The sequence below is a fragment of the Anabrus simplex genome, chromosome X (assembly GCF_040414725.1).
Source record: "Anabrus simplex isolate iqAnaSimp1 chromosome X, ASM4041472v1, whole genome shotgun sequence".
Lineage (NCBI taxonomy): Eukaryota > Metazoa > Arthropoda > Insecta > Orthoptera > Tettigoniidae > Anabrus > Anabrus simplex.
This window is the reverse complement of record NC_090279.1, coordinates 93,049,132-93,073,195: the sequence shown is the minus strand read 5'-3', so window position 1 is coordinate 93,073,195 and position 24,064 is coordinate 93,049,132. Positions and strand designations below refer to the sequence as shown.

The 24,064-nt window shown below is 41.2% G+C and overlaps 2 protein-coding genes across 2 annotated transcripts in view; both read right to left on the bottom strand.

Annotated features, from left to right (window-relative positions):
- The window catches only part of LOC137503210 (uncharacterized), a 78,784-nt gene that overhangs the window by 25,174 nt on the left and 29,546 nt on the right, over positions 1–24,064 (bottom strand). The window lies entirely within an intron of this gene.
- On the bottom strand, positions 11,976–12,446 carry LOC137503194 (zinc finger protein 248-like; the record flags this gene model as incomplete). Its single annotated transcript, XM_068230704.1, has 1 exon — positions 11,976–12,446. A coding segment is annotated over exon 1 (471 nt), but the record flags the coding sequence as incomplete, so codon positions are not given.

The following is a 24,064-nucleotide window of genomic DNA, read 5'->3' as shown; positions in this document are numbered from 1 at the left end:
AAACTTCAGGATTCCATGGACTTTCTCTAATTGGTGATGGTGTGCTATCTAGCAGTCGACTTGGAATTTAAGCAGCGAGGTAGCTAAGTTGTGCTGCTATCTGGGCGCTAGAAGTCAAGCTTTCTCAGTCGTAGTCAGTCGACAATGCAGATAGCAATTGTTCTGATTTTTGCTTCTTAACCTGAAGACGCTGGAACCTATTCTCTGCTGATTGTGCCTTAAGAAGAGTAGAAAATTATGATGCAAGAAGAGGAGATTGTCGCGAAATTAGACCCTGGATGATGGATTGTCCACCTAGGCGATAGGCCTGAACATTTGGTTATCCTTTTAGAATATTTAATATATCTTGTTTCCTTCGACCTCGTAAGTAAGTTGCATCCATCTTCTGTACTGAACTAAGCTACCAAGGAATGGATTAGTTAATAGTGTTAATACGCGGAGATATTTAACCTCAAAATTGAAATTCTGCATGTGGTTTTAAAAGAAATTGACTTCCTAAAACAGGTCCTCATAATAATCTTGTAATATGGTAATATTTTCGGGCTTCAAGTTGTAATGGTCATTATGGCATTTGTTTATCTTCTTGACTTTAGTTAATTAAGGTTTTGTGCACAAAACAAGTTATGTTTATTATAATAATATTTTCAATCAAATGTCGGGCTACTAATAGAGAAACATTGTTCCTTTAATGTAGGGCTTCTAATGACTTCCTCGGTACTTCAAGTGCTTGTTTTGATTTCGGTGCTCGTCATCCGTCACACTCTGTGTAACAGAATGAAAACATACCGTGGCTATGCTGTGTTGAATTTGACATTTGAGTATCGAATTATTGTTGGTAACTTGATTTTCAGCTGATTTTTGGTGTGGATCTTCGTGCATATGGAAGGTTTTTCTGATGAGTTTGATTAACTCATTTGGTTTAAGCTACCGTACCTTGGAGAATATTAGGGTTATTTATCCTATTTATGGATTTATGTCCATGTTTCGAATGATTTCATGGTGTTAACTGAAGTTATGCTTTTTGGTGGATTTAATTTAATTTTAATGCAGCCCTGGAGTAGGTAACCGATAAATTCATTAGGGAAATTTCAGCTTTCTTTCAGTAATAGTTGTCTTAAGATTTTAATCTTCTATTGATCTACGTTTGTTTATTGTTCAAAAAGATTTTCTGCCTCCTGGCAATTTGAGTTAGTGTTAAAATAATTTATTTTCAATTGATATCCTTGATTAATTTTTCTGAAAGGTGTTCACGTTCATTGTGCAGTGGTTATTGATTTTTTTAAACAAATTAGTTTTGAGGTCGAAAATTCTTAAATTATTTACCTAATTAAATTTTGTTTGATCAATTTAATTTGAGTTATTATTTCAGCCAATTAGTTAATTAAGCTTATTTTAGTTGATTCGCTAGGCATCTTGTGTCCAGAGCTTCCTCAATCAGCGACGGCCTTCTGTTGGGATAATTCGTAAGTCGTCCTTTTGCTTATTTTTATCCCTGCTCGTGCTAACACTCTTGACATTTACCTTATGTTGTGAGAACGGTATTTCTAGAAAATAACGTAAACATTCGGTGTTCCACACAAAAGAGCGCAACCCATAGGCAACTCAAACCCATAGTGTTCCCCACATAGTGGGTACTATTCACAGGGACCCGTTCTACCCCGCGGTATTCCTTGACATATTGAATAGTAATCACAGTGACCCGTACTATACCGTGGTGTTACCCACATAGTTGGTACTAATCACCGGGACCCGTATTATCCCGCGGTGTTCCTCACACGGTGGTACTAATGAGAGGTAAAACCCACACACGTGGTGTTCCTCACATAATGGGCATTAATGAGAAGTAAAACCCAGACCCGTAGTGTTCCTCGGAGGCAAACCCAAAATGTACCTCACACAGTTGTACAAATCTCAGGGAACAGTACTATCCGTCGTGTTGTTCACATAGTTGTACGAATGACAGGTAAACCCCAGATCCGTGGTGTTCCTCGAAACACAAACCGATTGTGTTCATCACATAGTGGTACTAATCACAGGACCCCGTACAATCCCGTGGTGTTCCTCATATAGTGGGTACTAATGACAGGTGACCCCCAGACCCATGGTGTTCCTGGGAACGCGAACCCACGGTGATCGTCACATAGTTGTACAAATATCAGGGACTCGTACTATCGCGTAGTGTTCGTCACATAGTGGGTACTAATGCCAGGTAAATCCCAGACCCGTGATTCTCCATGGTGTTCCTCACATTGTGGTACTAATGACAGGTGAACACGAGACCCGTGGTTTTCCTAGGAACGCAAACCCATGGTATTCATCACATAGTTGTACAAATCTCAGTGGCACGAACTATACAGGGGTTTTCCGCACAAAGTGGGTACTAATCACAGGGACGCGTTCTATCCCGGGGTTTTCCTCGGAATGAAAACCCATGGTGTTCCTCACATAGTTGTACAAATCTCAGTGACACGAACTATACAGGGGTGTTCCTCACAAAGTGAGTACTAATCACAGGTAAATCCTAGACCTGTGGTGTTACATGCAACGCGGACCCATGATGTTCCTCACAAAACGTAACTAATCACAGGGACTATACCGTCGTGCTCCTCGGAACGAAGCACATGGTGTCCCTCACATAGTGGGTACTAAATTCAGGTAAATCCTAGACCAGTGGTGTTATATTCAACGCGGACCCATGGTGTTCCTCATATTGTGGTACTAATAACAGGTAAACGGCAGACCTGTGGTTTTCCTCAAAACGCAAACCCCTGGAATTCATCACATAGTGGTACTAATCACATGGACCCGTATTATCCGGTGGTGTTCCTCACATAGTGAGTACTAATTTCAGGTGAATCCTAGACCAGTGGTGTTCCATGCAACGCGGACCCATGATGTTCATCACATAGCGTAACTAATCACAGGAACCCGTACTATTCCGTGGTGCTCCTCGGAACGAAGCACATGGTCTTCCTCACATAGTTGTTCAAATCTCAGGGACCCGTACTATCCCGTGGTGTTCCTCTCATAGTGATACTAATCACAGGGACCCGCACTATACCCTGGTGTTCCTCATATAGCGGTACTAATAATAGGGAGCCGTATTATACCGTGGTGCTCCTCACACATTTGTACTATTCAGAGGGATCCGTAGTATCCCGTAATGTTCATCACAGAGTGCGAACTAATTACGGGGACCCGTACCATCCCATGGTATTCCTCACATTGTGTTACTAATCAGAGGGACCCGTACTATCCCATGGTGTTCATCACATATTGGTACTAATCACAGGGACCTGTACTGGTGTTCCTCATATAGTGCGTACTAATGACAAGTAAAACACCGACCAGTGGTCATCCTGAGAACGCGAGCCCATGGTGTTCGTCACATAGTTGTACAAGTGTCAGGGACCCGTACTATCCCGTGGTGTTCCTCACAGAGTGGGAACTAATCACACGGACCCGTCCTATCCCATGGTGTTCCTCACAGAGTGAGAACTAATCACAGGGAGCCGTACTATACTGTGGTGTTCTTGACAGTGCGTACTTATCACAGGTACATCCCAGACCCATGCTGTTCGTCACATAGTTTCAGAAGTCTCAGGGATCCGTTCTATCCCGTGGTCTTCCCCACATAGTGGGTAAGAATGTCAGGAAAATCCCAGACCCGTGCTGTTCCTCGGAACGCAATCCCATGGTGTTCGTCATAGTTGTGCAAATCTGAGGGACCCGTACATTCCCGTTGTTTTCCTCACATAGTGGGTACTAATGAGAGAAAAAACCTAGACTTCAGATGTTCCTTGGAACGCAACCCATGGTGTTCGTCATATAGTTGTACAAATCTCTGGGACTCGTACTATCCGGTGGAGTTCCTCGGAACGCACACCCATGTTTCCACAACCAGATGCTGAAACACCCGAGCGACGTTAGCTTCTTTTATCTCCCTGGGATCCTCTAACCGAATCTAGGCAAAGGGTTAGCCTCCGTCATAGTGATGGGTACTATACATGGGTACTATAAATACGCAGTGATCCTCTAACAGACCCGTGGTATTCCTCAGTTTGTGGTAATAATCACAAGGATAGTGGAACTAAGCGCAAATAATTTGGTTCAAAATTCAGCATCCCTTGGTCTCGTCTTCCACGCACAGAGATCTGTGTGTTTGGTCGGCGAGAGCTATATTATTTCGCTCACGTCGACTGGAAAGCCAGGTAAGAACCCCCTACACGCCACCTGGGACGCAGCACGTGGGAGTAACACCTCTCCCCATGCTACGGCAGCGTAGTATGTTCGTGGATAATCTGCTGTTAGTTGATGTCGTGTGTCCCCTCTCTCTTACCGCTCTTACAACTGCCAATGGCTGCCATACAGAAAAGCCGCATAAGATGACTAGACTCTAATTCTTCTGACCGTAACATTTTGAAGTCTGTTGGTGAGGTTTACCATTTTCCACGAGCTGATGGGCAATCTGTTTAGCTGTAATATTCGCATGACCCTCTGTAACTGGTTGGTTACAACTCAGACGTTTAAGAAACCTCCAGCCTTTCTGGCTATCCTTCCTTAGATCAGTGTCCCCATCGCTCCTGTTATTAGATATCGCTTTTAAGAAATCTTCCCCAGCTTGGACGGTATCGGATCTCAAATGATCGTTGTCAAAGAGATCACGATAGTTTCTCAATATTTCAATAGTTTTTGTATATAGTGTTCACCGTCAGCGAATTGAGATACGAGAAAAATTTCACGATATTTACATAATCATCACATTAAGGAAAATGCTCCATATTCAGAATGTTCTCGTGCAGTGAAATAATACATTTCCACCAATCAGCCTTCTTAAAATGACATCATCTTCGAAAAGGCACTCAGATTCTAACGATTTAAAGGTAAGATGTTTTGAACTAAGACGAGGCTACAGAACTAGTTGCAAACAGAATTTTGTGGTGGCGTTTTGTAAATTAACAGAGAGTCGCAGACTGAACGATGAAAGGCATAAAAGTCTGTAATGAAGATGTATGTATGAAAAGGAACTGTCTGCGGTCAGATTGCAGCATATATCTGGCATATAACAGGACGATGAGGGATTGTTTGCCCCACTGATTTCGCTGAAAACCGAGATATGTGTTTGCTTACGCAGATACTGTAATTTAATATCTGGATAATATCCATCCTCCATCTCGCACTGTTGAATGATACTGGAAGTTTGTTATCATGCTGTAGAAATAGATTGCACGAATCTGTCCATTCTACGCCAGCTTCTCCTCTTTCTTCGGTACTTGGGTAGCCCCATGTTGTATTATGACTCTTGATGTCACCAACCAAAAAATTCACATGTTGATGCTGGAAGGCTCCACAAATCTAAATACAGTACCTGGTGGCTTATTGATTGAGCTCTAATGTGAGAGTCTGAATGTCATCACGGGAGATGATCTGGATGTTGGATAGCACTGAGGGTGTTCAACCACTAAACACATCACCTTGATTTTTGGACGACGAAGATTCTAGTCTCGGCGACTTTCCTGAATGCATATTATTAGAGTGTCCAGTAAATTGCAAGGCTATATATTTTGTGTTGTCTTTCAGATTCTTAAAATTAAGTGAATAATAGAAATAAAATAATCAAAGTGCAAAATATTATTATGAAAACTTGCGTAACATAAACCAGTAAACCTGTACATACAGAGGACGAAGTTGAGCAGAAAATGGGAGCTGATAAGAGTTAAATATAGTCTGTGTATTCCAGTAAATTCTACAGTCCGACTCGTTGGCTGCATGGTCGGCGTACTGGCCTTCGGTTCAGAGGCCCCCAGTTCGATTCCCGGCCGGGTCGGGGATTTTAACCTTCATTAGTTAATTCCAATGGCCCGGGGGCTGGGTGTCTGTGCTGTCCCCAATATCCCTGCATCTCACACACCACACATAACACAATAACACGCAGTTCCCTACACGTGGCAGATGCCGCCCACCCTCATCGGAGGGTCTGCCTTACAAGGGCTGCACTCGGCTAGAAATAGCCACACGAAATTATTTTTATAGTAACTTCTACAACGTAGCATGGTGTATTTTGCTATGTGTAGGTCTGATTTGACCTTGTAATATTTTAGTGGAAGTTTATCATAGTTTCAGCTATTAATTTTTGTGCTGAAAAGACACAAGTAGAAATTTACGATACTTGCGTATGGTAGAAGTGTCACTGTGTTATAACCGACATTTATTCATATTTTTTTAAGGATGGGACGTTAGATTGAGTGCATTTCTCATAAAATTTGTTCAAACGTAATGAGGAACATGTTTGCAGTATAGCAGTGAAATTTAGAGGAATTTTAAGTATGTTAATTTGTGAGATTTTATGTCCACAGACGTAGGATCAGTTGAGTATGCAAATTGGAAAGTTCTGGTCAACTTCTAATTTGTAAATGTCATTAATTACAATATTTATTTATTTATTTATTTATTTATTTATTTATTTATTTGGCGTGTGGCTACATCACTAAAACAAATAATATTTACAAATATTATCTCATACTAATAACAATAATTGATTTCATAACGCTAATAAGTTGAAGACAGGGGAGAGTTCGATTTTAATCTATCTCAGCAGTATAACTAAGATATTTAGCATCTGAGTTTGCCTCAAGACACTTTCCGTGAAGCTAGTTAATCATAAATTCATATCAAATGTTCGGCCTTCACAAAAGTTCTCATTATTTTATCCAACAATAGGCAGGAACGAATTCAGTCCCTGGAAAACTTCGTGCAATTGCATCTAAAACGAATCTAAAACTCATATAAGAAAACCCAATACATGGGAGGATCTACTCGATAATTACACAAACAAAATCTGGTAACTCATTATCGCAAAATTACTCAGGTAAATAATTTCAAATACTTGGGGAAATCATCCAACAATCTGCATTAAATCATGAGGAAAACAGAGAGAGATTTCTATATTACAAGTAGGCCATAGAACCACATGGAAACATACGACAAAATATCAGTATCAAGCAACGCTATATTAAAGCATTATAACACCGTAATTAAGCCTCAAACATTACACACGTCAGAAACCTTGATCAGTCGAGAAAGATCATTATCTAAAATGATCGAAAAACAAGATAGGGAAGTCCTCAGGGAAACCATGGCCCAGTATGCATAGGAGTGAGGATGAACAGGAGGTCTCTGGAATTATATCAACATATTGAGGAAATATCAGATACAATCTTTGGAAAAGGTGATTGAAGTTTGATTGCCATATTCAAAGAATAGATGATGAAAGACTCACTAAAAATTTAATAATGCCTCCTCGCTTAAAGTCAGAATAACTGGATAATCGAAATTGAAAAGGATCTTCAAGAAATCAACATACCAGATGAAATTATATGGGACACGCCTAGCTTTAGAACGTTGGTGAACAAACATCATTTTGCTGAGAACCCAAGATGAGAACACAGTTACACAGAAGGAAGAACAGATGATAAACACAAAGAGGGAAGAAACTCTGGCAGGTGAAGAAAGCACAACCATCTGCAAAATAAGTACAATCGCGCTCCTTAGTGGGGCAAAAAATTTTGAAGTAATAATAATAATAAGTAATGGAATGAGTAATAGTTACCATCCATGTGGTATGCTTTTTTGTGAAGTGTCAGTCTGCGATACATTTGTCAGGAGGTGATAGCTCGGGGTTCGGTGTATTGAGGTTTGGGGTCTATGTTGAAGTCAGTGTCATATGTGTCTGGAGTATTGTATTTCCTAATGAAGTGAGACACTTCGTAACGGTCCATAACTGTCGGTGGTAGATAAGTTCTATTTGTCCATGTAGTTATGAAACCATGCGACTCAGTTTGTGAGACATGCTCCTAGTAGATACTCCAGAGGTAATGGTGTAGATAATGCCGAGGTTTCTTTGTAAAAATGCTCGAGGGAAAAAATCAGGACAGTGTTTTGAAATATGGTAAGGTCCATGGTTTGAACACAGAACAGGTTCGTATATCCAGAGGGATTCTTTGTTCATCCAATTACTCCATTAGTACCAGTGAAATGCATATCAAATTCTACAGATCCCATTAGACTTGAAATAATTCGTGATGGCAATAATGTTGACCGATATATTGTGATAATACAAGGATTTGGACGAAGATTTGTGCTGTAGTAAAAGGCCATCCGTGGCGAGATCTGTTTGCTCACTTGTGTAAGCCAGTGGAGAGCGGCAGGTATAAACCTGTTTGACGAGATAACAGGTGTTCACATTTATATGCGGCGGAACCTCTTAGGAAATAGAGGCCCGTGGTATAACATTATTGATGTTACAATAAATGGGGAGTAATTTGAATTTCAATTCTACTGCATAGGCAAATGACAAGAGTGGATTCTCAGTAATATTCCCGAACACTTGACTATGTATTCTAGTTTCGATGTTTCCATAACACAGTCATATTTCGTATTGCCACTGAGCGTTTAAATAATTACTTTGGTGTCAGAAGGTTGTCCTTAGATATTAAGATTTCCATTTCTTGATATATTCATAGTGCAGCTAGGTGTTAAGGACTGCCGATGGCGTGTCCTTCAGTGGAAAGCAGGATGGTGGTTGAAGTGCATGGGATTGGGATTGCTCGCCCATGCTAGGATCGTGAAATTACGTAGCTAGCCAACTGCTCCTAGATGACAGGTGAGTATTCTTGTTTGACACAATGAGTCAGTACCACATAGTATTCCATAGGGTGTAGTAGCACCCTGCCATTAGTCCATGGGATACCCATGATTTTTTGCCATGTTGTTCATAAAGGAGTTGTAATATTTTGTGTGTTTATATTTCAGCAGGACTATAAGTGGATGCAGTTGAACTCCGTGACCTAAAATATGTAAGGGTTACACATGAGTCGAGTTTATTTTGGGGTTTGACTGAAGGTTATAACTAAATGTTAACAGAATTTATTTTCACAGGTTTTCATGAATTTATTCTAATCACTGACTTCAACCTGTTATTTCGGTTCATGAAACATCATTCAGTCAATACAAATAACACTATTTTATGTTGTATAATTTTACGCTATTATTCACTGGCACTTGAAGTCCACTTGTTTTGGAGGGTCACTGTGGTCATCACGCACATTCAATTAACTTCAACGATAGGTCACTTTGGTCCTCAACCTTAAACATTAATATAGTGGGTGACCATGATAGCTCAGTGATGTACATTTCGACGTTTCTCAGATTCCATTGAGGGTCCAGGTATCTCGTCCTATGCTGATGGACAGTCCGTGGACGGCCTAAATTAAAAAGGTATCGAAAACACTTCCTCATATTTAGACGATCGAGAAATCGGAAGCATAACGCACAGTTGTTTATGGAGCTGAGCAGATTGAATCTCATGTTGTTTTCTAGTTAACCATAAACTGGTTTTCTGTGAATAGCCCTTCAGACTTTTTTGTGGTGGATATTAATTTCAACTCGAAATCGTCCAGCCGCAGCGGTATATTAATATCACTGACCGCAGAACACTGTTTATGGCCATATTTGTTAACAAACCCGCCGTCATTATTCATTGTCTTTTATTGAATAAAATAGTTAGATTATGTAGGCTTTTAATTTATGTAGGCCTTCCTTGATACCCCAATAGTCATGTCTGGAAGTGACGAAGAGCCATTAACACCCCCTGAGATACAAGAGTTAACAATTCATGCTGAAGACCTGGAACAGGCAAACACCAGTTTGACATGACGAAAGGGTTCATTACTCACTATGTCTCTTCAACACTTGCAACGTTGAGATATAAGAGATGTTTAGTAACTTCCTTGTGGCCCCGTTAGAGAAAAGAGAGAGGCCAATTAACTGCCCCCAGGAAAACTAAAATGGAGAAAAGTATACTGCAGCTGTCGACATACGAGTCCCTACTTAAAGACGCCCATCGAGAATTACGTGACATTCATGAGTAGCTATGGGCACTGAAGTAGAACTTTCAATTTGCATTCAGAACCGGCTAACAGACACAATATTATCGTACAAGTGCCGAGGGAGCATGTACAGTTTTGAGCTACTGGTCTACTCATAATTAAAAGAAAACACGTTATGTAGGAAACGGGAGCACAGATATGCTCAGGTTTCAGCAACAATTTCTTAAATTGCGTCGTATTATGACTTGATTCGGCACTTGCTAATTCCCTTGAATTGTTTATTCATAAGTCTGAATACTTCTTTCATGCGCTTCTAGTCTTTTACCAGTTTTCTTTGTCATAGGATCCTTCTGTGTTCATCCGAATTAATTCTTATCCTCGTCCTGGACGGCTCCCAAACGATTGTTGATGAGCACACTTCTACTTTGGTCCGAGAACATAAAAAGGGTCGTCCATGGTTGAGAACAAGCGGTTGTATATATCTGTGGTTGATGAGGAGATAATTCATGAAATGACCTTTGCTCTTTTCGTACACGGACCTAGCATTATGTTACCTGAAGATTTTCTCTCAGAGAAAATGGTACAAAAGGATGGACCGATGCATGTTATGAGGTCGCAGAAAAGGTGCTGTCCTAGCTGAAGAGCTTACTACTTCTCTGTTGTGTGCGATCGCATGCGCATTGCTACATCTCCGGAATTGGAGGTCTTGTGGAACTCCGGACACTTGTGTAGTAGTTAGTGGGACGTTAAGCAAAATAACATTGTTATTAAATCACGTGCGGCTTAATCACGACGTGACGTGACGCTCGTGCGCCGTATCGCCCGTGTGAACCGACAGCGTGGTGCTGCGTGCGAACGATTTGCCAAGAAACACGGTGGAGTGCGGCATCTCACCAGTGTGGTTTACATGTGCGTGGTTAACTTAAATGATTCTCTTAACATTTTATCGCAAGACAGAGTAATCGTGTGTGTTCTGATCTGAAATGTTAAAGGGACCTTCTTCGCTGTATATTTGTCACAGACATAACAGCAGTATAGCTTCTGGCCTGTGTGAGTCCGCATGTGAACTGGTAGGTCGGTTTTCTGGATGAGGGATTTGCAACAGATATTGCGGCAGTGCGCCTTACACCCGTGTGAGTCCGCATACGACGTGCTAGGTGGGATCTCCTTCTGAATACCCTGATTCAAACATTGCATGAGATTGGCTTCTTGCCAGTGCCAGTCAGCATATGAACTACTAGGCTGACTTTGATGCTGAAGAATATGCCACAGATATTGCAGCAATATGGCTTCTCGCCTAAGTGTGTCCGCATGTGATCTACTAACTCGCGTTTCTGGATGAATGATTTGCCGAACACATTGCAGCAGTGTGGTATATCGCCTGTGAGGGTACGCATATGACCTGCATAGATGGACTTTCTGGCTGAAGGAATTCCCACAGACGTTGCAGGAGTATGGCCTCACAACTGTGTGTGTCCGTCTGTGACTTGCTTGGACGGATTTACTGCCGAATAACTTGCCACAGACATTGCATGAGTAAGGCTTTTCGTCCGTGTGAGAACGCATGTGACTAGAATGGTTGTCTTCCCTGCTAAAGGATTCACCACAGAAAATCTCGTCTGTAAGGGTCCACATATGATGAGACAGAGTGTCTTTCCGGCTGAATGATTTGCCACAGACTTTGCAACAGTATGACTTCCTGTCTGTGTGTGTCCGCATATGAACAGTTAGTGTGCTGTTCAGGATGAATGATTTGCCACAAACATTGCGGCTGTTTGGCTTCACGCCTGTATGGGTCCGCATATGATCGGTCAGAATGCCTTTCTTTATGTATGATTTGCCACAGTTATTGCAGCTTTAAGGCTTTTCGCCTGTATGGGTACGCATATGATCGGTCAGACTGCCTTTCATCATGAATGATTTGCCACAGATATTGCAACTGTATGGCTTAACACCTCTATGGGTGCGCATATGACCGGTTAGTTTGCATCTCAATATGAATGATTTGGCACAGACATTGCATCTGAATGGCTTATCGCCTGTATGATTCCGCATATGATCGGTTAGATTGCCTCTCTTTATGAATGATTTGCCACAGACACGGCAGCTGTATGGCTTCTCACCTGTATGGGTCCGCATATGTTCGGTCAGACTGCCTTTCTTCCTGAATGATTTGCCACATACATTGCAACTGTATGGCTTCTCAACTGTATGGGTCCGCATATGACCGGTTAGAATGCCTTTCAGAATGAATGATCTGCTACAGACATTGCAGCTGTAAGGCTTCTCGCCTGTATGAGTCCGCATATGATCGGTTAGTTTGCCTCTCTTTATGAATGATTTGCCACAGACACGGCAGCTGTATGGCTTCTCACCTGTATGGATCCGCATATGTTCGGTTAGATTGCCTTTCTTCCTGAATGATTTGCCACAGACATTGCACCTGTATGGCTTCTCACCTGTATGAGTCCGCATATGACCGGTTAGAATGCCTTTCAGAATGAATGATCTGCTACAGACATTGCAACTGTAAGGCTTCTCGCCTGTATGGGTCCGCATGTGATCGGTTAGTTTGCATCTCTGTATGAATGATTTGCTACAGACATGGCAGCTGTATGGCTTCTCGCCTGTATGGGTCTGCATATGAACGGTCAAACTGCCTTTCTGAATGAATGACTTGCTGCAGACACCGCAATTGAATGGCCTCTCACCTGTATGAATCCGCACATGATAGGTTAGACTGCCTTTCTGTATGAATGATTTGCCACAGACACCGCAGCTGTATGGCTTCTCACCTGTATGGGTCCGCATATGTTTGGTCAGATTGCCTTTCTGTATGTATGATTTGCTACAGATATTGCAACGGTATGACTTCTCGCCCGTGTCAGACCGCATAACGTCCGGCCTTTTCCTGAAATTTTTATGAGATACTGAGCATTCGTTTATAATCGCACCTGTATGCAATCGCGCGTCCCCTGTCAGCATTTTCCTCTTTGTAAAGCATTTATCAGAAAATACGCACACTTGGAGCGGGTGGATCCTGAGGTGTTCCGACAAGCTGCTTCGGCTACATAACACCTTTCCGCAGTGATCGCACTTGAAGGGTCGATCTTCCTTGTGTCTCTTCAGATGTCGCAAGAGGTCCAACTTCCCAGCCAGGATGTCACTGCACACACTACACCTAAAACTAGCTGATCCGCCGTCCGGAGGTTGATGATCTCTATAGCTCACCTCGGGTCTCGATCTACAGTGACAAATTAAAACCATGTGACCAATAGTTCAACAGCCAACTCCACTACAACTCCCACACAGGGGATTTGCTACTGGACATTCCAATCACTGATATCCAGTGCAGAGAGCTCGTTACTCATAAACATTACATTCCTGAGAGTAAACATTATCTGAGGTGAAATTCAAAACCTCTCACTTGTAACGAGAATGTGTTGCGTCCTTTCATAATCACGATATAGGCACAAGAAACTTGTCACGGTTTAGAAATGTACGAGTTAATAGACCTCATTTGAAGAAAGCATGAGAAGTGGTCCAGCCTAAAAGGGTAAATACTCATACAAGCTCTTTAATCCAGCACATATTATTCTACCGAAATCCGTAGTCTGTTCTCCTACATAAAGAATGGCATATGCTTTGGAGTTTTGATCTTGTTGAACCACTCTGCGCTTTGTCGCAGGCAAGTAATAATTTTTGTAAAGGACCTTGTTCTTGAGGTTGTTTGAGAGAATGTCTGTGTTGTAGATAATAATGTTGAGAACGTTTGCCGACATTCACCAAGATCTGTTGAAACATGGCTAATCTTTTATGAGTGTTATTTTGTCACACAAATATACATATTGTATTTATACATTATCATATCACTATAGCATTTTATTATGTCACTGTGTCGCTTTTCCGAAATATGTATCTTTGATATGCAATCAAACATAGCCAACCTATATATAGGACGCTAGGTTTATACAAGGACGTTCATAATTACTCTCATGTACTACATCAGTCTACGTCTTAATTGCTGTATTTAACACGGAAACCACTAATACTGATGAAATCCTGGAAAAGCTGAAATATAACAAATATACAACGGCTCTCTCCCTAGCATTGATACAGTCTTTTCTCCTCAAGACACTGCTGTTATAGACATTATGAAGGCAACACAGAATATGGCTTTGGTGGTAGCGTTTTATTACAATGTTCTAATATCCTGATTTTGAAACCAAACGCAACCTATCATGCCCTTGAATATTTTTACAAGTATTACTTTAAAAATACGGATAGAAGGAGCATGAAAATCAAGGCTTGAGCCAAAATTCGAGATGACAAGACGTTGAATTGCACTGAAGTGGATATTGCTGCTATGTAAAGGAAGGAATGTTATTATATTTATTTCAAAAGATGACGGGCAACGTGATTATTTTTAGTGGATTGATAACATAGTTGGATAGCATCCAATTCTGTGCCTGTCTCCCCACAACAGAGTAGTTCTACATATTCTACGGAAGAAGGGTTAAAGGTGAGATCCGCTTACAACTGCCACATGGGAAAATCGATCACGCAGGCTAAAGTATATCGTAACATGAACAGGTACTTTCCAATTCATACTGTATGAAATGAAATCACATGGCCCAGTCGAATGCATGACTGGCTCACAAGCAAAGTAATGGGAGGCTCGATCATGTATTGTTACTGCACTCTTTGGAGAAAATAAGTGGACAAATGAAAGGGGGACATTGATTCCAGATATGACAGACTAAACCTCTTGATCATCAAACAAGATATTGATGTTGACACCACTAGACAACAGGGGGCAGAAAATACGACACTGGATTGTATGTCATGCGTTCTGTGGCATATCACGCCAAGCAAAGGTGCGAACGTCTGTAACCCTTCTTCTTTACGTGAATACGTGATTCTTGTGACAAGTAATTTATCAGGTTCACAATTTATTTTTCAGTAAAATAATGTTTCATTTTGCATTGATAAAAATTCTATACGTACCAGCTATATTGCCGTAACTCGTGGCGCGTCCCAGGTGACGGATACGGGTTCCCCGCTGGCCTGCCGATGAACTTGAGCAAAATATAAAAGCACTCGCGTACCAAACATGTACAAAGTCTTTAATGGCAACTTTGGCGGAGATGGAGACGTTAAGTAGGTACCAGGTGGCGGAAGAGGTACACTATATTTCTGGAAGTTAATGCAGAAAAGAGGGTAGCGTTTCTTCTCTAGAGGAGTGGCTGCAAAAGGCATCTGTTCTCCATGTCCGGAGCTGCGTTACTCCCTTCTGTCATGAGCTCTAAAATGGTCAAGACAAGCCGGCCGTAAAATAATACAGTTATATCATTACAGAAATATTTCTCATGGTATCGGAGCCAAGGTTAGTGCAGCCCCTGGAAGGGACGCGCATTGGCAGGGCCCAGTCAGCATGAAAAGTATGCTAGGGTTACCGTCGCACGGGCTGTGACGGCTAACCATGCTAGTACCCCCATTTTGTATTCCATCATTGAATTATGCCTGGAAGAAGTAGCGAATAAGCCTCTGCACTTGAGAGAGGGCTTGTAGGCATCTGAGAGGTGCGCAAAAAAGATGGAATGGAGAAAAGTTATGGGAAAAGAGGTGTGGTTACTAACTGGTGTAAAACAGAAACCGAAGGACAGTTCATGGTGTTGACGTCATATCAGCTAAATTTGACGGTTTAGTCTCCGAGGTGCAAAAGTTTGACAATCGCTTGATGTAACTCGTCCGCACTGGAGAAAGAAGGAAATTCCAATTTTTCACAGCAACGCTCCACAAACTGACGTGCTCATGGAAACCAAAGATGCGTTCTGGGCACCGCCTGACAAGAAGACCGCTGACTATCTTATCGCTGCCGCTGATCTGAATGGACGTGTCGGACCGAGGAAAGAACAAACTGTCCATGCCGTTCATGGACTAGTGAAAAGAACCACGAAGCCCAACAAATTCGCGATTATGCAGAAACTGATCATCGCAAACACACGGTTCAAAAAGAGTGATATTCATCTACTCAGTACTACAGTGGCTCCCATCCAATTCGCATTGACTACATCCTTGTGAGAGAGTGAAATCTCGAAGATGTTCTAGAGATAACAGTTGTCCCTTATTAAATCCTTGCGATGCAACAAAGACCAGTCATCTAAGCTGCGGATAAAGTCACCTAGAGCCCAATACTTCGCAGGAAATAGACAAATTGGGATCAAACGGTTGCCCCTGAAGAAGGAGACTAACGTCGTTGCAAAAGTTACAGAGTCACAAATCACCATAGTTGAAGTGAGCCGGACTAAACTGAAAGACGCCTTTCGCTCTATTCCTGGAACAATTAAGTCAGGGCGACGACAACGAAGGATTAAACATGATATGTGGCCAAGGAATGAAGATGTTAAATATGCAGTACGGTTGAAGAAGCAGCTGTACCACACGTTTCTTGCTCATTGGAATGCCTACGAGGCTGCCACTCGTAAAATGAAGGAGGTATTTGCCGTAACATAATCAAACCGGTAGGCAGGACTATATGTGAAACATGACATGCGCGAATTCGAGCGGAATTTTTAACGGCTAGTCAATCGAGCCATCGCCAAACGTCAGAAGTCAAACGTTTTTACTGCATCAATGAGGAAACAGAAGATTTGCTACTGGACAGGCGGGAAGCGCGAGTACACTGGCGGAACTATTTTGACAACATTTCAATCATGGAATTTCCGTATCTACCAATCCTAATCACCTCCGCTGTTGAAGATCCAACGTAGGAAAATGACGTCACTAAAGTCCAGGCTATGCTGAAGGAAATGAAACCAGGGAAAGCCATCTGCCCCGATTATCCTCCAGCAGAGTTTTGTTTCTCTCAATGGGGGGATGCAGCAGTGTGGCTAAAGCAAGCTTTTCAACCATATCATCAAAGAAGGTCAAAAACAAACAGACTGGCGACGGAGTATCAATTCAGAAATAAGGGAAGCCCTGGCGATTTTTCTAATCACGGCCCGAACATACTTCTGCGCCTCGCAACGAGAGACTTAGAACAAATCTTCGACAAAAGGATTAGCGATTTAACCAAACATACAACAAGCCAAGCTGGATTTGTGTAAAATTGTGGCGCAATAGGAGAAACCCATGCTGCCGGACTGTTACTTGAGAAACACTGTGAAAAGAATAAGAGGCTTCATTACAAATTTCTGGACCCTTAGAAGCCCTTCCATCGGGTAATTCATGACCTAATCAGTCAGCCTACAAGTACATGGCATTCCATAGCACCTTGCTGAGAGGGTATAATTGCTCTACAAAGAACAAATGAGTTGTGTTCAAGCTGCCGCAGGAGCGTCTGATGACTTCCGCATAACTGTAGGAGTCCATCAAGGCCACGGCTTATCACCACTGCAGCTCATTCTTGTGATGGACACAATTACCACAAACCTGCGCAGTCCAATACCATGGACACTTCTCCAAGCAAATGATATCATTTGGCTGAAGAGAATAAGCTAGACCTGCAGCGTCAAACAGAAGACTGGAACAATCGACTAGCGCAATAAGCCCCGCGCCTCAACAAGAACAAGACAGAATACATTGCATTAAATCGTCGAGAAGTTGGAACCATGCATGTTGACGTTGAAGATATAGCACGAGTAGAGATATTTAAGTATATTGGCTCCACAATCTATGATTATGGCCGACTTACTGATGAAGTCAACTTAAGGATATACAAAGCCTGACTGAAGTGGAGAATGACAACAGGCGCCCTTCCGAACTTTGGACGAAGGGCCATCTCTAAACTAAGTTCTACCGAACTGATATCTGTCCTATCGATATCCATCCTGTCGTTTTCTACGGCAACGAATGCTGCCCAGCTCTAGAGGTAGAACGCCAAATAAGCATCATGGATACGAAGTTGCTTAGGTGGAAGGCTGGCATAACGAGACTAGATCACATTTCAAATGATTTTATTAGAAAACGTTTTGGCATTGCACCGATCCAGAAGAAAATTGGGGAAAGGCTTGTGCGCTGGTTTGGGCACGTGTTGCGTGTAGAGGACGATACATTGGGAAAGTCAGAGTATTACACAGAAAGTCGGTGAAAAGAGGCGCTAGGGACGAACCAAACAGCATAGACTGATAGAGTGCACAACGGCCTGAAAGTTGGAAGACATGGCCCGAGACCGAACTAACTGGAGTCAATGAACCACAACACCGGACCCTGCCACCAGATGCAGACTGATGAATATTCTGTTACAAAAATGGAGTGCAAAGGATATTTTACACATAGTAACATTCAAATTAGTTTATTGTATGTTCAAATTTTCTCCCCTAAAGCCTATGTCCGATATCTATAAAAACTTATTTTCACAAAATAGTGTTTGAATGGCTGAACGCTTCTCGATTTCGTGTTTAAGTGACTGCTATAAATGCACTGTGAAGAAAAATTTATAACTCAACAAAATAAAAAATGGGTATATCTGTGTTAAATGGGAAGGACAGTTAGAATATCCGGTGAAATTCTATGAGTACTGTGCCGTTACATTGCCAAACACCACAACAACAACCATAACGGCCAGCCCAAGGTATGAACTAGCAGTTACACAACTGCACCAGTTCATAAGAAATAAGTGGAAGCTTAATCAGACACTATACACTCCTTCCAACAACAAGAGAACAAGAAAAACTTACCTTAACAAGTAGAGAAGTGTCACAACAAACCATGGATAATTTAAATTAACCTCTGTACTGGACATCAGAACACCAAAAAGTGAAAGAAAGAACAACAACATATCTTTAAGAAGGTAAAAAAATTTAATCTTGATACCCAAAGTAGAACAACCTTTTTTTTAATATCAAATAAAATTAAATAAAACCCTCCATAGCAGAGAAAAACAAACAATAATATAAGGTAATTAACAACCGAGGAAAACTCCTGAAAAACTGAGGTCGGCCAACCAGAAATAAGTGTAAAAGGTACATGACTACATGATAATTACTTTAAGTGAGTAGTGCCTTTGGGGTGCTTTACAAAGGGTGACCTTCAAAGTACAAGTTTTCTCTTCATTTACTCTTACTTTCATTTAACTTATTATATTCGTCCGGATAGTCTGATCATGGAGCTTTCGCAAGGGGATCAGGGTAATTACGTCTCGAGTGACATAAACACAAATAGAATAAACATATGTTAAGACAGCCGAACAAACACAAACCGGGAAAATATCAAGTCAAGAAAGTTTGGATAAAGTGTTAAAGTCACACAGACACCAAAATAAAATATTTACAAAAGCGACAGAATCCCAAAAACAACCACTACCATCACTACAGAGTAGCCATGGTAACCAACATTCGCCATCAAGAGTTGGCAATGACCAATCACAAAGCATAAGCATAACAATGGTCGAAACATAAGGAACCCGGAAATTCCAAAACTCATTCATTTACATTTTACAAGAAAAAATTAAAAGGAAAAGCAGGAATAAAATTAAAAGTGACCCAAACTAAATTTCTGATACCCTGGAGAAAACTCACATGGTCCTAAAACCTTTCCAAGAGGTAAAGTTTCTTTGAAGTACATATAGAGGAGATACACCTTATCTCCCAAAACTCCACATTAATAATAATCATAACTTTTCATAATTTCCCAAACTAGATGAAACGTAATACACCTTCATACCACACATATCCAGATCATTAGGATATGTATACTATATATATATATATATATATATATATATATATAAATTTTTACAGAGGAAACCCGAGAAACTTGAACAGTTACTGCCTTTTAAATTTTTGAACCAACAACTAGCACTATGGCTTTTTCAAACGTCTTAAACACACGAAAGTTCTAGAAGAGGGCATGTTTTCCAAAACATCATTCCGGTCTCCGGCGACTAAGTTCATTTTAAATGAAGAAGAAACTTACAGTTGCAGAATCAGGCTTGTAGTAACATCAAAGCGTCAGTTGCTCCATACTCACGTAATGATATCACAAAATATTGCATTTACTGCAGAAAGGAGGACGGTCTTCAAAATTTAAAAATTAAACCTTTAGAATGGCTGAAAGCCATCGCACTAATATATTATGTCGGATCCATAATGTGCGCTAAGGCCAAAAGCCGGAGCGAGTGAGTAGCATGTCTTTCCTCCATCATGGTCAAGCTTCTTCTCATTTCATAATGGCCGATTACTCCCGCTGGAAGAGAGCAGTTCAACAAGATGGCGAGGAGCTCCCTGATTGGTCGGAGGCGAGGTCACGTTTCGACCACACCATAACAGATGGCAGCACACAGCAGAATGAGAGTTAAGTATCGAGAGCAAGTCCCATAGAATAAATTAATTACTTAAGAAATATGATGGTTTACAAGTAGGAGAAATCCAAGTTGAGAATATAAACGTGACACTGTTTTCTACGGCTAATTGGCCAAATCAAAACCGTTCCTTGGGAAAACAGTTTTAAATCCGTAATAATGTCTCAGTACCTACAAGAGGGGAGTCCGTCAGTGTATTCTAGCCTGAATAGAATTTTGCAATTCATATTTCTGCTTACATACGTCATAGACAGCAGACGATCATATTAATCAGTTTGTTATTTTCACTCCGATCACGCCTATAAATATGAAGACCATGGAGGTGTGGCACAAAGTGGTCAGCTCAGGGCCATGTAACACTCAACGCTCTAAAGCTGGAAGGAAGCCACATAACTAAGTGGTTAGTTCAGGACCATGTGTCTCTACACAAACGGAAGTAAGCCTCATCACTAGTTAGCTCAGGACGATGTGTCTCTCCACAAATGGAAGGTAATCTGAACACTAATTGGTAACCTCAGAAATACGTGTATTTCCACAAGTCAGCAATTAGGAAATTTTATGAATCTTAAAATATTTTCTTATGTAATTCAATACCCAACTGGCATGGCAAATATTTTAGACATTTTAAAGGAAGTCATTTAAGTTGCGGCATGATATTAGTAGACTGCTGAAATGAGAGTGAGGAAACAATAGCGCCTGAGGTGAGATATAAAACAAAGTGTGAAGTAGCAGATAAGATCCGGTCGACTGAATCCTTCAGAAGCATCTAAAATCTATGATGTAAAATGGACTAAGCTACGTAGACAATGGACTGTCCTCTGACATATATGCCAAGAAAAAAGAAAACACATAAAATGCATGTCGCTTTGCTGGTCTCTGCACAAAATATGTTTAGAAAGTAGAAAGCTAATTTAGACTCCATCAAAAATAGAAATATGATTTTGTGTGTGAAAAGGATTCATAAGAAACATTTTTACTGGTGGTCATAATACAAGATTGTTCTCTAACATAGCCTATTGTGTACTGTTACATATGAATTACAAAGAAACAGAGAGTGTGAGCTGGTACTGGGTAGTTCTGAGGACCGACATGAATATTTCTTGCCACTAGTTGTGAAAGTACTGTAGGAACAAGTCAGTGCATCACATAAGAGCCGAGAAGACCCTAACCACTCACAAAATTAAAATAAACTATACAGAATTCGTAGTTTCCATCACAAATCTTGTTTGAAGTCAAACCTTAGGCTACGACTAGCCATCGCATGACCTGCTGATACAAGGGCTTGGTTAAGAGCACCAATCCGAGACTATAGAATCATTTCCCAGGGATTATCAAAGATCATTTCACAAAGTAACCAACAAAGGGTTGACAGCAAAAAATTAATTTACAATGTCACAACTACAGTTCAAAAACACTACTGCATTAAATGTTTTAAAACAGGATATACACTTGTGGTACTTTGTAAGGTCAGTGACAATAATTGCAATTTTGAAAGACTATTATATCACTACGTTATTTACCTATTATTATTATTATTATTATTATTATTATTATTATTAATATTATTATTAGCATAGGGCAACAGGTTAGACACATATATACAAATATATAGTATTTACAAATATACACAGACAAGAAACATGTTTTATAGCAGAATGTCCAGTTGAGTGATCCACTGTATGGCTTCCTCTGTTGGTTCCAAAAAGTCACTCGGGCTACCTGTGTAGGAACGTCGTGTACATTAACTTACAATATGGGGATCATCTGCCGAGATGCACCAAAGTCGCACTCCGGTGATGAGATATATTTTCACTTATAAAGGGCATCCCTGCATTGTCCATGATTTGTTCTCACCCGATTCAGAGTGGTCCAAATCTTACGCGGTAGATGATGTTCACCAGAAAAGATGTTGTGTAAGGAACTGTCTGTGGCAACTTTCCAGCGACTTCTCCATTCTTCTAAAGGGTGAAAATTCCCATCAGCCAATGCAACAGCATCATGCAAAGATGGATGTCGTGACTCGAGCCTCGTTACCTTGAGAACAGGAATATCATCCAAAACAGGTAGTTGAGGGTTCATTTCTATCTTCTTGAACTCTCGGATGGTAGCATTTCATCTTTTTAAAACAGGTGGCATTTTACCTGACTGAATTGGGAGCCAATAAAGGGATGTGGACTGGATAGTACCAGATATTAACCGCAAGCTAGCATTCAGTTGAGTATCAATTAGTCTTGTATATGGGCTATCCAGCCAAACTGGTGCACAGTACTCAGCACATGAGAAAACCAGTCCCAAAGCAGATCATGAAGTCTTTGCTGATGAACCCCACCTTGTGCCATACAATTCCTGAAGGATAATATAACGTGTTTTGAGCTTTCTGGACAGATTCATAAGATGTTGTTGGTAAGATAGTGTGCGATCAAGTGTAATCCCCAAATATTTGGGATAGCTGCTATGCCGAAGTTCTTGGTGACAAAAACGTATGTGAAGTTTAATGCCAGCTTGGCGATTATTCAGGTGAAAACATGACACTTCTGTTTTGTTAGGGTTAGGACACAGTTGCCATTTCTTGAAGTATGTTTCAAGTGAAATCAGGTCTCTTTGTAGCACTTCTTCTGTCACACTAAGGTCTCGAATTTGAGTAGCTAGTGTTATGATATCAGCATAACAAAATGTTTGTGATGATATTTCTGGGAGATCAGAGATATACAAATTGAACAGTAGGGGAGACAGTACCGATCCTTGGGGTAATCCATTTTTGAGCTTCCTTTCTCTACTTATACTATTTCCCATACACACTCGAAATCTTCTGTCATCGAGCATATTGCTTATAACCTGCACGATGGTCCTACAGGGTACAATTCTGAGAAGCTTGAAAATTAATCCTTCCCTCCAGACTGTGTCAAATGCTGCTGTAAGATCAATGAATACAGCTGAGGTCTTGAGTTGTTTCTGGAAACCTGCTTCCATGTGGAATGTCAGTGAAAGCACTTGATCGCAGCAGCTGCGATTTGGCCTGAATCCAGCTTGATCAACTGTAATACGCTGAAAAATAGTTGCGCTGATTCTGTTGTGGAATAGCCTCTCAAAAAGAAGGGCAACTGGTCTATAACTGCTTGGGTCATTGGCAGGCTTACCTGGTTTCAAGATGGAAATCACTTTAGTTCGTTTGAATTCTGCCGGGAGTTGTCTGTTCTGTGGAAGGTCCGTAAAAAACCTTAACAGCCAACTTCTTGCATTCTTCCCTAAATGAATGCGAAATTCTGGATGAATGTCGTCAAAATCTGGAGCTGTACTTGGTTTAACGTCTTTGAGAGCAGCATTGATGTCTTGCACCGTAAGCGGTTGTGAATACCTTGATGTGCGTGGTGTTCTTGATTCCAGAGTTTGGAGCTGGCGCCGTATGTATTTGGTATGTTTCTTATCTGATGGAGTTTGGGAAGTTAATAATAATGTTATTTGCTTTACGTCCCACTAACTACTCTTTTACGGTTTTCGGAGACGGCGAGGTGCCGGAACTTTGTCCCGCGGGAGTTCTTTTACGTGCCAGTAAATCTACCGACACGAGGCTGACGTATTTGAGCACCTTCAAATACCACCGGACTGAGCCAGGATCGAACATGCCAAGTTGGGGTCAGAAGGCCAGCGCCTCAACCGTCTGAGCCACTCACCCCGAAGGAGTTTGGGGAGTTGTGACGATGTGAGATGCTACTTCATCCGGAGTAACTCCAGGCTGTTCCTTCACCAAATGTGTCCTTCCTCCAAGTTTTCTGCGGTACCCCAAGATCTTCTACTGGAATGAGTTAGGTCAATATTCTCCACTGTTTCAATCCACCGTTCTCTCCGGGTAGTATCCATGCTGGAAAGAAGTTCA